The following is a 14,163-nucleotide window of genomic DNA, read 5'->3' as shown; positions in this document are numbered from 1 at the left end:
TAAACTAAAACAGCATATAGCCACAAAGTCTTATATCTGCACTAATCCCTTTTTAGCCATAAAACCAAGCACATATGCATTAACAACTTTCATTTCTTTATATCTGGTGATGGCAGAGGGCTGGGAAGTGCTGCTAGATCACAGGCGTTGTGAAGATGGGCTTGGAGTGGACAGATCTGACCCCAGGCAACAAAATGATTATTAGAGTGGACAGGCACCAGTGGCTATAGCTGCTTTGATGTTGCTCAATCAAAAACGTGTGGAAAGTTTTATATGCGAGGGGGAGGGGGGGAATTATGGGGGAAAGCCCATATATAAATATAAATATAAATATAAATATAAATATAAATATAAATATAAATATAAATAGAGAGAGAGAGAGAGAGACAGAGAGGGAGTGAGACAGAGTGACACAGAGAGAGAAACACTGGACCACTGGACTGGAAAAGTCCATCCATACTCATAATCCAGGTCTTTAAATGAAGCTAGAAACCAAGCTGCTATGTAATTTTTTTGGATTCAGGGAGAAACCACCTCTTTTATACCAATTTTGGAACAACTCCGCCCTCTTATACTGTACATCTTAACCCTCCGACTAGGAAAAATGAAAGAAAACAGCCCTCAACTCTGAATTCCTACTCAGAAATTGGGGAAGGTCTCCTCAACCTTGAGTTCAACAAGTGACGTCAATTCAACATGGCTGCTAACAGCATCAACAGTAAACAAAGTAACACCTCTTTACTTTTAACTGGTACTGCATTTTCCTTTGTTAAATCTGTAACACTGACTATACAGTTTGCTGTTTTGAGGAGGTAAATATACTTTAATCATCACAGTTAGCTGGCTAGATTGTTGCCAAGAAAAGACAAACCTGGAGGCGTCCATGTTTTTTCACACTTTGTAGCTTGATTGTACTTCTGAGTTAAATACAGCATAGGTAGCAAATCAGACTCAGTAGAAGAGTAAGAAGTCATGCACAGAGTTTACTGTAACACATTCCAAAATCCAAGTAGTCAGACAGGCAATGGTCAAACACAGCAATGGCACAGACCATCAGACAAACGGTCAATACAAAGAGTAGTCAAACACAGATTAGCAAAATGGTCAGAACACAGAATAGGGTATCAGGGAAAACAATTCTCAGAACTGACACAACTCAAGACAATGGCAAGACTTTGCAAAGATGACCTGAAAGACTTCTTATATAGTGTGAACAAGGAATTAAACAGGAAATGAACAACTGATTAGAACTGTTGCGAGAAGAGCCTAGAAGATGTGTTTAGTGACAATATGTCAATAAATTTGAACTTGACCTCAGTCAGGATATAAATGGATATTTCCATTAGCACCTTGTCCTTGTGCTAATGTGCAGATTTCAAAATAGAGGCATTAGGCAGGAGATCAGCTGTCGTGTCAGGTTATCACTACACCAAATTTGAGCTGTGACTGTGCACTATCTAAACAATAGGCAATATTCTGTCAGGACATGCCAAGTACCCATCCTGTGCTGCACTATCCACTGGAAGGTGTATACAAAATGGCCTTGTAATTTGTTTTTGTGACCACAAGAAGCAAGGGTCACCCAGGAGCAAGGGCATATCAGTGAGAGCACGTTCATATATAAACCAGAACACAGTTCTCATAGCTTGTCTTAAAAAGACACCTTTCAGTCCCCAATACACATTCAAGGACAAGAACTGACCCAAACAGGAACAAGTAGAGTTTGGGGTTCTAGTTAATTTTCCAACAACCTGAGAAACAACAAGGGCATTCACAGTGATGACAGTAAAAGCAATTGCATTTTCATTCTGGCACAAGGCCATTGTTAGGTTCAACCTTGAAGGAGTGCTCAGATTAATCAGTTAAAGACTCAGGAACTGACAGTGTGTCTAGACTTACATTTCTCACTCTACCCTTTGTTTGTCACTGTACCTTTAGTTACTGAGTAATTCATAACAGTTACTAAATAAAGATAAATAATACAGTAAGAGTATAAGTGGTTAACACTGTTCTTTTGTCTAATTAACTGTTTAGTTAATCAGAATTACATTCATTCATTCATTCATTCATCCATCCATCTTCAGTAATCTTGTTATTCTGCTCAGGGTTACAGTGGATCTGGAGTCTACCCCATGACCCCTGGATGGAAGACCAGTCCATTGCAGGGCACCGTGCACACACTCATTCATACACTCATTCACACCATAGAATTACTGATGAAATTACTAATAAAATGAATCACTAACAAACAAGCTTTCTAAATTTTATCAATGATAACCAGAAGAAAAACCTGCACCCTAAAAAGTACCTTTGTACTGACACCCAGGTGGTGAAATAAACAGCTGAGTGACTGGACGTCTTCAAACAAACACTGAAAACCTACTGCTTCACTAAACACTTGAATTAGCACTATTAATTAAGAAAGAAAATAACTTTGACTTGTACTGTTTTTTGTTTGTTGTACCAACTTATTGTACTAACTCCTCTCTAACAGCGATTTAACATGATTTTATTCTTGGTCCCTAACCTATTTGTACTAAACGGAGGATATATTTTTGGTGGAAACTACTAAGAGACACAGATTTTTGGTGGAGACTACTAAGCACTTCTGTAAGTCGCTTTGGATGAATGTGTCTGCCAAATACTGTGAATGTAAATATAAAAAAGAGCCCAATAAACACCAACACCAACAGATAATTTCCAGACAGCACAGATTTCAATAACAATCAGTCATACAAAACTTACCATGACACAAAACAACAACACTTCTTGATCAGTGAAGTGTAAATGACAAAAACTCGCTGCACCACCAAAGTTTTTATTGAAACATCCCATCCGGGACTGGAAAAAAAAAAAATCACAAAAATACCTTCTCCTGAATATCAACAGCAAAAAATACCTGTGTGGTTATGGTAAGCTCTTTAATGCCGGTGTAGTCGCTGAGTGACAGACATATCTGCTGGATGGTTAACTGTGTAGTAAGGTAAAATGGTAGAAGAACAATAATTTATAATTCCACTACCTTGTGTCACCTGAAAGAGGATGAGTTCCCTTTTTGAGTCCTCTCAAGCCCTTCCTGTTGTCCCAGGGAGTTTTTCTTTGCCACCGTCACCTCTGATTTGCTCATTAGGGATCTAAATCTATATCCAGATTTTTGTAAAGCTTCTTTGTCACAAAGTCTATTCTTAAAAATCTTGTACAAATGTACAAATAAAATAAAATTTAATTCAAAGGAAAAGTCTAAAAAAAATTATTTTGATTATTTGAAACACTTCTCCAATGGCAAAAAATAAAAAAGCAAAAAAAAAACCTGACTAATCCACAGTTCAACACAAAAACATCATCCAGCACCTCAAGCCCATCAGTACATCAACTACTCTGCTGCAGGATCCACAGGGGATCCTGAGAGACACACATGGAGATCCAAGTTGTGTTATGCAGTAAAGTCCTAGCAAAACTTCCTTTGTGGATTACAGGAACATTCTTTAAATATCAGTGATCTACTTTCCTTGGTACTACTCTTTTCATGTAGCTGTGGCTGTGGTGCACACACTCTTCACATGAATGGCTGTACATAGAGAAAACACACCCCTGACCGGGAAACCCTTTGCAGTGCACAGATACCGGTGACAGCCAAGCCACAAAAACAAAGGTGTGAAGGGCATATGAACCTAGGAAAAATATTTACTATATCAGTCTTGCCATCTGATCTCACTCAGCTGAATGCTTAGCCGTATTGTCCTTCATCTGAGACATTTCCAGGAAAAAAAAAAATGTTGAGTATGTTGAAAAAAAAAAAAAATAAAAACAACAACCCAGGCAAAGCAAAGCCAATTTATGCTATCAAGCAGAGCAGGAAGTATAGAAATTATTACATGATGTTTGTTTTATCTCTGACGGAAATTCTCAGCTAATGATCTCAGTTGTACGCCCATCTGGCTGTCAGCACCCACAATGGACCAAGCCTATGAATACTACACTTATCCGCTAATCACATCCTTGTGTTATCATCTTAAGATGCCTACACGCCTAATATTAGGTAATATTGGCACCTGAACAGCAGACCACATCAAACGAAGCCCAACTCCACCCATATCCCATCTAACTGCTTTTCTACTAAGTGAGGCAAATACACAGATTTAGGTTGCATTTTAAATGCAAGGCATGCTATGACGCAAGATACAGTTTGCCCAAAATGCTTACTGTAATGGAAGTGAGAGGAACTGGAACATAGTTTTCAGATCAGGGCAGGACAACCTGTTCTATACTGTGAGATTTCAGCAGTCTTTTAAGATTATTCCAATAATATGTGATATTTTTAAAAATTTTTCTAAATTTTTCCTCTAATGATAAGACTTGTGATTAAGAAAATGACTACGTTCTGTTTACATCATCAATCAGTGTGGTATAATAGTACAAATAGTATGCCTAGAGTAAACATGGTTTAAAATGCAAAGGAGAGGAGTTTAGAGCTGTTTGTGACTGGGTAATAGAGGACAATATAGCGTGCCCATTCTTCAAATTAGCTTGAAGTAATAAGGATATTTTTTCTGTACATTATAATATGTGTAAGCTTTGAAACTCACTGTATGAGGAGCCAGGCATGTAATTATATTAATGTGAGCTAGTAACATTTCACTGACTGTTTTGAATTTCGTGTCATCCTGTGTCATCTTCCGGTTGGTGGCTTTTAGAGGAACACTGGAGCAGCAGTTACACTCTGAGATTTGAAATTTAAATAAAAAAGATTTCTGACACTGCCAGAACATTGTCGCTGGCTGCCTTTGGTCTCAATAGCACTAAATTGGCCGCCAAGGGGCACGATACATTATGTGTTCTAAGTCTGCTGATCTCAACTCCCAATCAAAGAATTCTTTTACAATGAATTTTGTCTGCGACTGCAAGATACAGTACAGTGTCTTCCAAACATGAATAATGCCAGACTGGGACATTTTAATGGCTGTAATCCATCCTGAGTAACAAATAATACTATCTCTCCCACAAGAAGGTGCGGAGAAACGTTTGATCCACCCTGAAAAGTCACAAGATTCACAAAAATTTATAAGGTGAAACATACCATCTTTTGGCTCAAATTGAGGTGTGTTATGGAGTCATGGAGAGTGTGCTTATGTTTTGTTGGACTTGGTGACTGGCATGCTCACCATCTCTCAAAACCATTCTGAATAGCTGAAGGAGTTCGCTGTTTTCGTATAATGGTTGGCTCTGGGTAATTAGCGAGAATAGACAAAGGAGTGTGGAAAGTACGGAACAGGAAGAAAGGTGTGGAGTAAGGAAGATGAACCATTGCTCAACTATCATGCAAACCTTTTCTGCTACTGAATGTAAGCTCAGGCATGAATCCCAGCTGATCTGCCCAGTCCACTCCCCTTTTCAACTAAAACCCATTTTCCTCTATAGGGCTTTGGAATTGACAATATACAGTGCTGCATTGTGGGATTATGCCTCCATGTTGTCAGAGGTAATTGATGCCATTTAATATTTATATGAAGCAGAACAATGTCAATCCCAAACAATAAATAGACTAATCCAGAATTGCTACAGTCTTACCTTCCCTGATATGCCAACACTGCTAACAAGAAAATCCTAAGAGGCAGAGAGAAAAAATGGAATTTTACAATAAAAAACCCTTGTGAAAGTTGGTGGACAAGATTTTTTTTTCCAGGTGTGCACCAAGCAACAGTATGGAAATGAAAATCTTTCCCCTTCAGTGAATTGGCTTTTTCGCTTTGCTTGGGTGAATTTTGTTTGGGCAATTTCGCTTGGGTCAAAAATGAATAATGCTACAGCTAACCCATAAATGTTAGCACTTTCTGCACGGACTGACTGCTTATTCTTATAAAAACATCCATTATTCCATTTAAACTAAACCCATAGACTTGTGTTTGATATAATACAATTCAGCAGGCTAGGAGACACACTCTGTGCAAGCAAAGGCTGTCTGCCCTTTGTGTAATGGTTCCAATCATAACAGTCCCTCCAAGGCCTTTCTCTCCAGCAAAAGACTAAACTCCTCTGCGCTCAGGTCTCAGCTTGACACTCCGACTGTGAAATCTGCACATCAAATAAATATCTGCCGGGGTAATGTTACATGTGCAAACGCTAGCTCAGATCATAGACAAAGGAAACTGGAATGGGTAAGCACAAAAGTGGCCTCAAAATAATGTCTTCCTGGAAGTGGAGAAAAAAAAATCTGTACAAGTTCACATTTATCAAAGCTTATGAGTAAGCTTTACGTTTTACATCCCAGCAACTAAGCTAGCATTTGTGTAGACACAGGGGCCTGATCCTACTGTTACACTGTGATATTTGATGAATAGGAAGCCTATACGTCTGCCTGGACATAATAGTAGTGTGTGTGTGTGTTTTTAAAGGGTATTGAGACTTCCCTACTCATTTACACCAAAAACCAATGATTACCACGTTAACCACCTACCCATTTGAAAGAGGGATATTCATAAAACAAAAGGAGGGCAATTTTAATGGAGCTGAGAATGCTTTGGTCAACCTTCTGGGTTTCCAGTGGAGCCACTGGTTAACCAAATGGTCACGGCATGCTGCAATACCATCGGAACTACAAGACAAGAGGACGAATCAGACGGTTATTCAAGCTTTAAGAGCACCACAGCCTACAAAGTTGAATGTGCACAAAGCAGAATGTTTAAAGAAACAAACTGATGAAATTATATACCACAGCAAGATGTAGTCAAGGGAAAATTGTACATATAATCATAGTGACCACCAGAATTGGAATTAAGTTTATGATTTGGTCACATTCTAATTGCATTTGAAAATATCCCATACAATCATTCAAATGGTGATGGGAAAAACCGTTCATAACCTATAAACAATATTGCTATATTCACAATATTACTATATTCTCTAGTCGACATGGTTCATAATGTGGACTGATTGAAGACTGATTATTTTCTTATCCTGAGTGGTTTTGTCATTAAAAAAGGAATTCTACCTATGAAGAATTTTCTGACAAAGGTTGCGGGCTATGAACATATTAGGAGCAAAAAAGGTTTTGTGCTGAAATTAGCAGTCATTAACTGACAAAGCAGAAAAAGGCTTTTACCTGCATAGCCCTTGGTGGTAAAATCACGGTATACAGTTTGTGGGGGAAGAACATACAAAGTTCAGAATATCCCTGAATTTTAAGCTCTGCCAAAAATGTAGAGGGAGTGGGTGCGGGAGTGGGTGCGTGAATGTGTGCACATGCAAGCACAATGTGTATGTGTGTACACACAAAATATGCATTTCAACAGACCTTTGTTTAGCGCACCACCTTGCATACACTCAAAGGATCAAAGGGCACACTTCTGCCAAAGCGAATCTTTGATCAACACGCGCCAGGTCAGCTGATATAAACCAGCAGCACAATCCAGCGTAATTAGACTATTTGACACCATTAATAATTGTCACGTTAAGCTTAGATGTACGCACAGAAATACGTGCACATGCATAGAGCTGATACTCTCAGCATAGATGCGGTGGAGTCTGCACAGATAGTAACCCGAGCTCAGGATCAAACCAGGAACTCTGGAGCTGTGAGACAGTCATTTGACTTAAAGAACATATTTGGATGAATAATGAATTTGCTCAGAATTTGCTCAGTTCAAATCTGTTCAAAAGTGTCCTTTACCAGTATTGCTCCATAGGGCTACATAAGCCCTTCTTGACTACTGACATAAATGTGTCTAGCAATTTATAAAGGTCTCTATTTCAACATGCTGTCATTAGACTGTTTTTTTTTTTTTTCCAATTCTAATGTTGATATAACACCTGAGGAAAAACGGACTTTCTGAAAGTGAGATTCTCTTGAACATAAGTCTATGTTGTGATCTTCTGGGCTGACATACATTAGATTTTGTAGCTCATTCGACTTCTGGATGTCAGAATGGTGATAATGGTGATGTGACATGTCCAACATTAAAAACAAATTCACTCTAATTTAAAAATCAGAGAAAATAACTCAACTAAGCTGCAAAATCCGCTTGAACACAAGTCAGCCTGGAAAGTGTCATCAAAATTGACATTCCCAGTCCTTTATGTTGGTTTATGTCGGTCGTCATGAGCTATTACAAGTATCACACAGCCCTATGAACATCACCCTTAAGTAAAGTTTCACCAAATTATCTTGCTAGCCTAATAGTCATTTACTAAAAGACAAATCTATTTGTTGGATATACAGTATTCTACAGATTGGTGGTTAAAATCGTAACTGACTGAAATACTTAATAGCACTTTGGATCAATACTGACAGAACTTTAGCTAGAGAGAGATGCAACTATATTCTCATGCTAGCAGTGGCAACTATTCACTAGAGGCAAGGAGCGTAATGATCAGCAAAATGCAACACCAGTATCCTACAATGTTTATTTTGGAGCCAAGAAGCATTTGTTGATGGGAGTTCATTGTTGGCCAAGGAGTCCTTTTCCTCAAAGAATTTCCGACTGTGAGAAAAACATCTATATAAATTGAAACTATTATTGTTATTATTCAGTCATTCATCTTCAGTAACTTCTTTATCCTGGTCAGGGTCATTGTGGATCCAGAACCTATCCCGGGAATACTGGGAACGAGACCTGGAATGCAACTTGGATAAGATGCCAGTCTATTGCATGTATACACAAATTCACAAACTCATTCACACCCAGGAGCAATTTAGAGTAGTCAGTCCACCTACTGGCATGTTTTGGGAGGTGGGAGGAAACTGGAGAAACCATTGGAGGCAGTAACCCAAGGATCCTGGAGCTGTGAGACAGCAATGCTAACCACAGCATCACCGTGCCGCCCTATTCTTCTTTTTCTTCTTCTTCTTCTTAATATTATTATCTGCAAGCTTAGCTGCCTGCCTCCTGCACCTGCATTCTTATTACACCAGTTCAATGGCAAAGACCAAAAAATGATCGATGGTTAGTTGCGTGCAGATCAAAAAAGCACTGATGGATACACAGATTTTATTATTACTGATGGCATTGAAAAAATTCAAAATTTTTATGTTATAAACAAGCATGTCAGAAAAGTAATTTGAGGTTTTTGAACCGAACATGAAAGAAAAGGATGTGAGAAAGACAAGAAACAGAGTGTTCAATAGAAAAAACTGTATTTAATAAAAAAACAAATTTGAATGGGAACTTTTTTGTTGTTGTTTTCATAAATCAAGTAAACATGGCCAAAGAAACAGCATGCAACATTTGTTGTGATGAATAAACAGCATGCCACATTAAGCAGAACTCATTTGTTTTCAAAAATGGAAATAAATATGATGGCTCAGTCCATAAATACATTTAAAAAAAAAGTTGTAAAATTCAAACATGACACAGAAACATGAAAGCAAGTCATGGTCCAAATCATGAATGGTGTGTGAGGATGTTTGGGGTGACATCTTCAATGCTGAATATTGCACGTCCTTCATTACCTGAGAGAGAGACAGACAGACATAGAGAGAGAGAGAGAGAGAGAGAGAGAGAGATGGAAGGTGTCATATGGTTGTTTAGGGCTGTGAGCGGCAGGTCAGGTGGGCACGGGGAGGAAGCTGACACTGAAAAGGTGGAGTGGCGTACATTCCTCTTGACAGATGGCACTCAACACGAGCACTTAACACAGCAGGGGGATTTGGTCCACTAGAGACACAAAGGTGCTGCCTCGCACATTTTAATGGTCAGGGAGTAAATCATTGACTTCATTTGTTCTCAGATCACATCTATATCCTGCCTTTCCTCACAACCTCTCTTTCTCTCTCTTTTTCTGTCTCTCCCTTTGGGTGCTCTGTTCAAGTAGGCCAATATTTGAATAGTCAAGATCCCTCTTCAAACACAGAAAGAATGACAATTAAAGAAAACAAGGAAGTGTGAATCAATCAGCAGCTCAAAACTGCTGCTTTTTTTCTCCTATGGATCACAGTGACCTTTTTACACCTGGGCTCCTGGAGGCCCTGAACAAGGCATGTGTGTTTTATGTGTGTGTGTTTTATGTGTGTGTGTGTGTGTGTGTATTAGAGCGAGCGAGAGAGCGAGAGAGAGAGAGAGAGAGAGAGAGAGAGATGGGTGTCTGCAGGTCTTCTAAAGTTAAACTGAACACTTTTAAGACTTTTTAAGGCCACTTCTATTTTAATGTACGATCTACAGTGATGATACAACAAATATAGAAAGAAAAAAAAAACTCACTTAAGGACAAAATACAGTGCTTTCTTTCACAGAAGCCACATCATCATGAAATGAGTCTTAAAATGATGTAGCACGCACTGAGCTTCATTGAGTCATTAGTGGAAGAACTGTCAGAGCCAAAATTCATGCTGACAGTGTTTCCAGGGGCATTGTAGTAGGGATCATATTTACTTGAAGGAAAAAAAAAACCTTCCAGTTTAGGCCACACCCACTTTGGGCTTAAATGCCAATATAAACATACACAAATGTAAAATCTATAACTTTTCATCATAAGAAAGCCATTTTATTATTCATTCTACACTATGAGGCCAAAAGTTTGTGGACACCTGACCATCACTCCCATATGTGGTTCTTCCCCACGTTACCATAAAGTTGGAAGCACACAATTGTACAGAACGTTTTTGAATGCTGTAGCATTACAATTTCCCTTCACTAGAACTAAGGGGCTCAAACCTGTTCCAACATGACAATGCCCTTGTGCCAAGCAAGGTCCATGAAGACATGATTTGACAAAAGTTGGTATAGAAAAACTTGAATATCCTGTACAGAGCCCTGACCTCAACCCCACTGAACACCTTTGGGATGAACTGGAACTCTGACTGCACACCAAACCTCGTCACATGACATCAGTTTCTGACCTCATTAATGCCCTAATGACTGAATGGGCACAAATCCCCACAGCCACGCTCCAAACTCTAGTGGAAAGCCTTCACAGAAGAGTGGAGGTTATTATAGCAGCAAAGGGAGACTAAATCTGGAATGAGATGTTCAACAAACACAAATAGGTGTGATGGTCAAGTGTCCACAAACTTTTTGCCATACAGTGTATATTCTCATTTAGATTTCATTTTGTTTGTGAAGATTTACTTTGCTAATTTTATTGTTCATGTTTTTTTCTTTGTATTATTGAAAATTTCATTTTACTTGATCGTACAGCACTATTGAGCTATCGCATGCATCAAAAACACTCTTATAAATAAACATTTATCCAATGCAGTCCAATGAGTGGTTTTATTGGATTGCCAAATTATTATTATTAGACATGTTAACATTGTACATAATCAATTTTTTTAAGCTCAACAAATAAGCTTAGTGTACATGGGACCGCTGTGAAGCTGCTGTGTGTGCACATCTGTGTTAATAGGTACCTGGATTAAAATGAGAATGCACTACAAGAGGTGGCATTAGCACTGCAATGGGCTGTTAACTTTACTACTACAGCAAGCGTACAACCACATGTTGTGCAAAAATGAACATGCTAGCCAGACAACAGAGCTAACAGCCCCCAAGTTGCTGCTGTTTTGTCAAGGGTCAAATGTTGTTTTGACAAAGGTCATTGTGAGATTAAACCCCTACCCAGGAATCGAAGAACTCAAATTTGTTAAATCCCTATCATCTATTGTTAAATAAGTACTCTATCTGACAGCATGTTTCTAGGGACGACGCACCCATGCTTACAGCACAGTGGCCAGTCAAGCTAAAAGTTTGATGAATAAAGACAACAGGAATATACATCGCTGGTGGTGCTTTTACAGGGGGTGCATGAATGAATGTATGTGTCCGTGTGTGTTACATTATCAAATATCAGAGTGTAAATGAGAATAAATAATGTGTATAACAGCAGTAAAGTTTATCTCTCACCTCCTGCTACGGCAAGCATCCAAGTCCTCCTGTAAAACGCAAGCTTTCTTCTGGAGGAAACTGACCTGCAGCCAAAACACACAGACACAGAGACACACACACACACACACACACACACACAGCGTAAATTAATAGCATCTCAAATGTCCTAAAAATGTAGACACATACCACTGCTTCCACAAATCAAACTACTCCATACTACTTTTAAAAGCGTTGAAAAGTATTGTGTATTTACTTATTTAATACACCTAGAATCCTCAAATTAAAGTTAAACTCATGCTGACCGTTCTATTTGCTCATGCCCTTCTTGATGAGATAACAGCTGCCCTTGCCTTTAAAGAGCGAATGAACAGCAACTACTGAGAAACTAATTTCCTTTCTCCTATAACATATATCAGCCAGTACATCAGCTAGAAGTGAGCACACGATACTGCAGTATATCAGCTCTCTTTGACAGCACAGCATGCTGTCTCAGGAGTCTTTTTTCTCATGAACCTGACCTTTAAAGTGCAATTCTCCTCTTAACTTTGCCTGAACTTTAAAAGGGTGCCTGGGATTACTCTTCCCAGGTCATGCCTGAGATGAACACACTCCACAGGAGACATCAAACAGGGTCTAGTGTTACAGCAGCTATGCATGTACACACTCCTTTTTTGTTATATAAAGGATTAGAATTTTAGAGAAGTGGTTCTGAAACTTTTTGCAGCCAGAGTTTCACAAAATCCCACTGATGCCTTTACTACAGATTTCTTTTATGAACATAATTTATTACATAATAGTATTTAAATATTAGGCACATTGTTTAAATGTACACAATGATATTTTATTTCTATATTGAAGGCATATTTCTATTTTGGCATTAGATATAAATTGGCATTATTGTACTAGTTTTTGAGTTATTGAGGTTTGGATTAAACCCATTCAGGTTCATGTGACCAGTCCAAACGCCTATGCTTTAAGTGGTTGCACGACTGCTAATTTTTACTAGCTGGCCAGTAATTCAGAAAGTAGTCATCTAGACATCTTTACCATTGATAAAACAAAAACTTTCAAGACACTGAAGCAAAGAACGTGTTAAACCGCACTTCGGTTGACAGCCATACATAAGTTACAAATTAGATTTCCAGATTTAATGCTTTATTAGGCTATGCTATTAAAGGCAAAAGTCTTTAATGAATAAATCAGTGCAATAAATGTGCAAAAATAATAAATCTGTGCATCATATTACACTATTTAAGGAGCATCTGGAAAAGTTTGGATCAGCCTCTTTGAGCTGACATGCGCTGCTGATCTGACTTTGAATCTAGCTGAGTGGGACTGGATAATGACTTGCAACCTGTGGCTCTGCACTCGTTCACAACGTGCTGGTCACAACTGAATTAACCGAGCCACAGTGCAACAGTATTATTTAAACTTTATTTAACTTTAAAGGACAACAAAATAACTGAGGGAAGAATTCCGTTTTGAGCAGGTGGGAGTGAGCCATACAAAGCGACAGCAAATGGTTAGTCTTTTAAAGCAAAAGACTTTTCCCAGCGTAGTTCTGTGCAGTTGACTTCATCTAATCTGAATCATTTTCATATTAATACAGCACATTAAGCTGCTTTCTTTACTGTTTGCCTCACTGTTTTTTACACTTCCCTGACTAGCTGACATCCCCACAGTGGCGACTAATTCACGGACCAGTTGGGGGGCCCGGATTCCACTTGAGTCTAGAGGGATGAACACATCATGTGCAATGCTTGACATATTTGAGCAGTGCAGGGAGCTAAACATATCTGATCACAGAACATGATCAGAATGGAAAGTGAAAATTCCAGTCGGACGTATTTAGTGTTTTTCATAAGGGCCTCACCCTCTGCCAGTAAAAAAAAAAAAAAAAAAAAAAAAAAAAAAAAAAAAAAAAAAAAAAGAGGTCTTTTTTCCCCTCAACACAGATGCAGGCAGAGTGAGGTCCGGTGTAAGTAATAAGCATTTGGCCGGAGCCCTTGAAGCCAGTATTAATGTGGTTGCTGGGTATAATTGCGCATGAGGGAAGATGAATCAGGCCTGGCACTTCAAAGCCCCATGGCCAAATTAGATCCATGTCTACTGAAGAACTCGCACTACTTGTTAGCTTCCCCCAACACTCGTCCTCTGAGGAATCAAATAAACAAGAGACACTCCAGTTCAAAGCTGCAGGGTTTTGCCTCTCTGTAAAGAAACAGCTGAGAGTGAGGAGTTGTGGTGGGGAGAGGAGGATGATACTATGATGTCAGACAAACAAAACAAATGTGATGACATTTAAGTGTGGTAATTAAAAGGACAAAGTGACATAAAAGCACTAAAC

The 14,163-nt window shown here is 38.7% G+C and overlaps 1 protein-coding gene across 7 annotated transcripts in view; it reads right to left on the bottom strand.

Annotated features, from left to right (window-relative positions):
- Positions 1 to 9,113: 9,113 nt before the first annotated feature.
- The window catches only part of cep112 (centrosomal protein 112), a 137,899-nt gene continuing 132,849 nt past the window's right edge, over positions 9,114 to 14,163 (bottom strand). For all 7 annotated transcript variants that reach the window (XM_053239046.1, XM_026916234.3, XM_053239044.1 and 4 more), the window contains 2 exons: positions 11,835 to 11,899; positions 9,114 to 9,445 (listed from right to left, as the gene is read on the bottom strand). In XM_053239046.1, coding sequence (XP_053095021.1) covers positions 9,442 to 9,445; positions 11,835 to 11,899 — 69 coding nt within the window. In that variant the 3' untranslated portion in view covers positions 9,114 to 9,441. The remainder of the gene's footprint in view (positions 9,446 to 11,834; positions 11,900 to 14,163) is intronic.

This window comes from Pangasianodon hypophthalmus, chromosome 13 (assembly GCF_027358585.1).
Source record: "Pangasianodon hypophthalmus isolate fPanHyp1 chromosome 13, fPanHyp1.pri, whole genome shotgun sequence".
NCBI classification, from domain to species: Eukaryota; Metazoa; Chordata; class Actinopteri; order Siluriformes; family Pangasiidae; genus Pangasianodon; species Pangasianodon hypophthalmus.
Note: the sequence above shows the minus strand (reverse complement) of the source record. Positions and strands in the feature narration are given on the sequence as shown.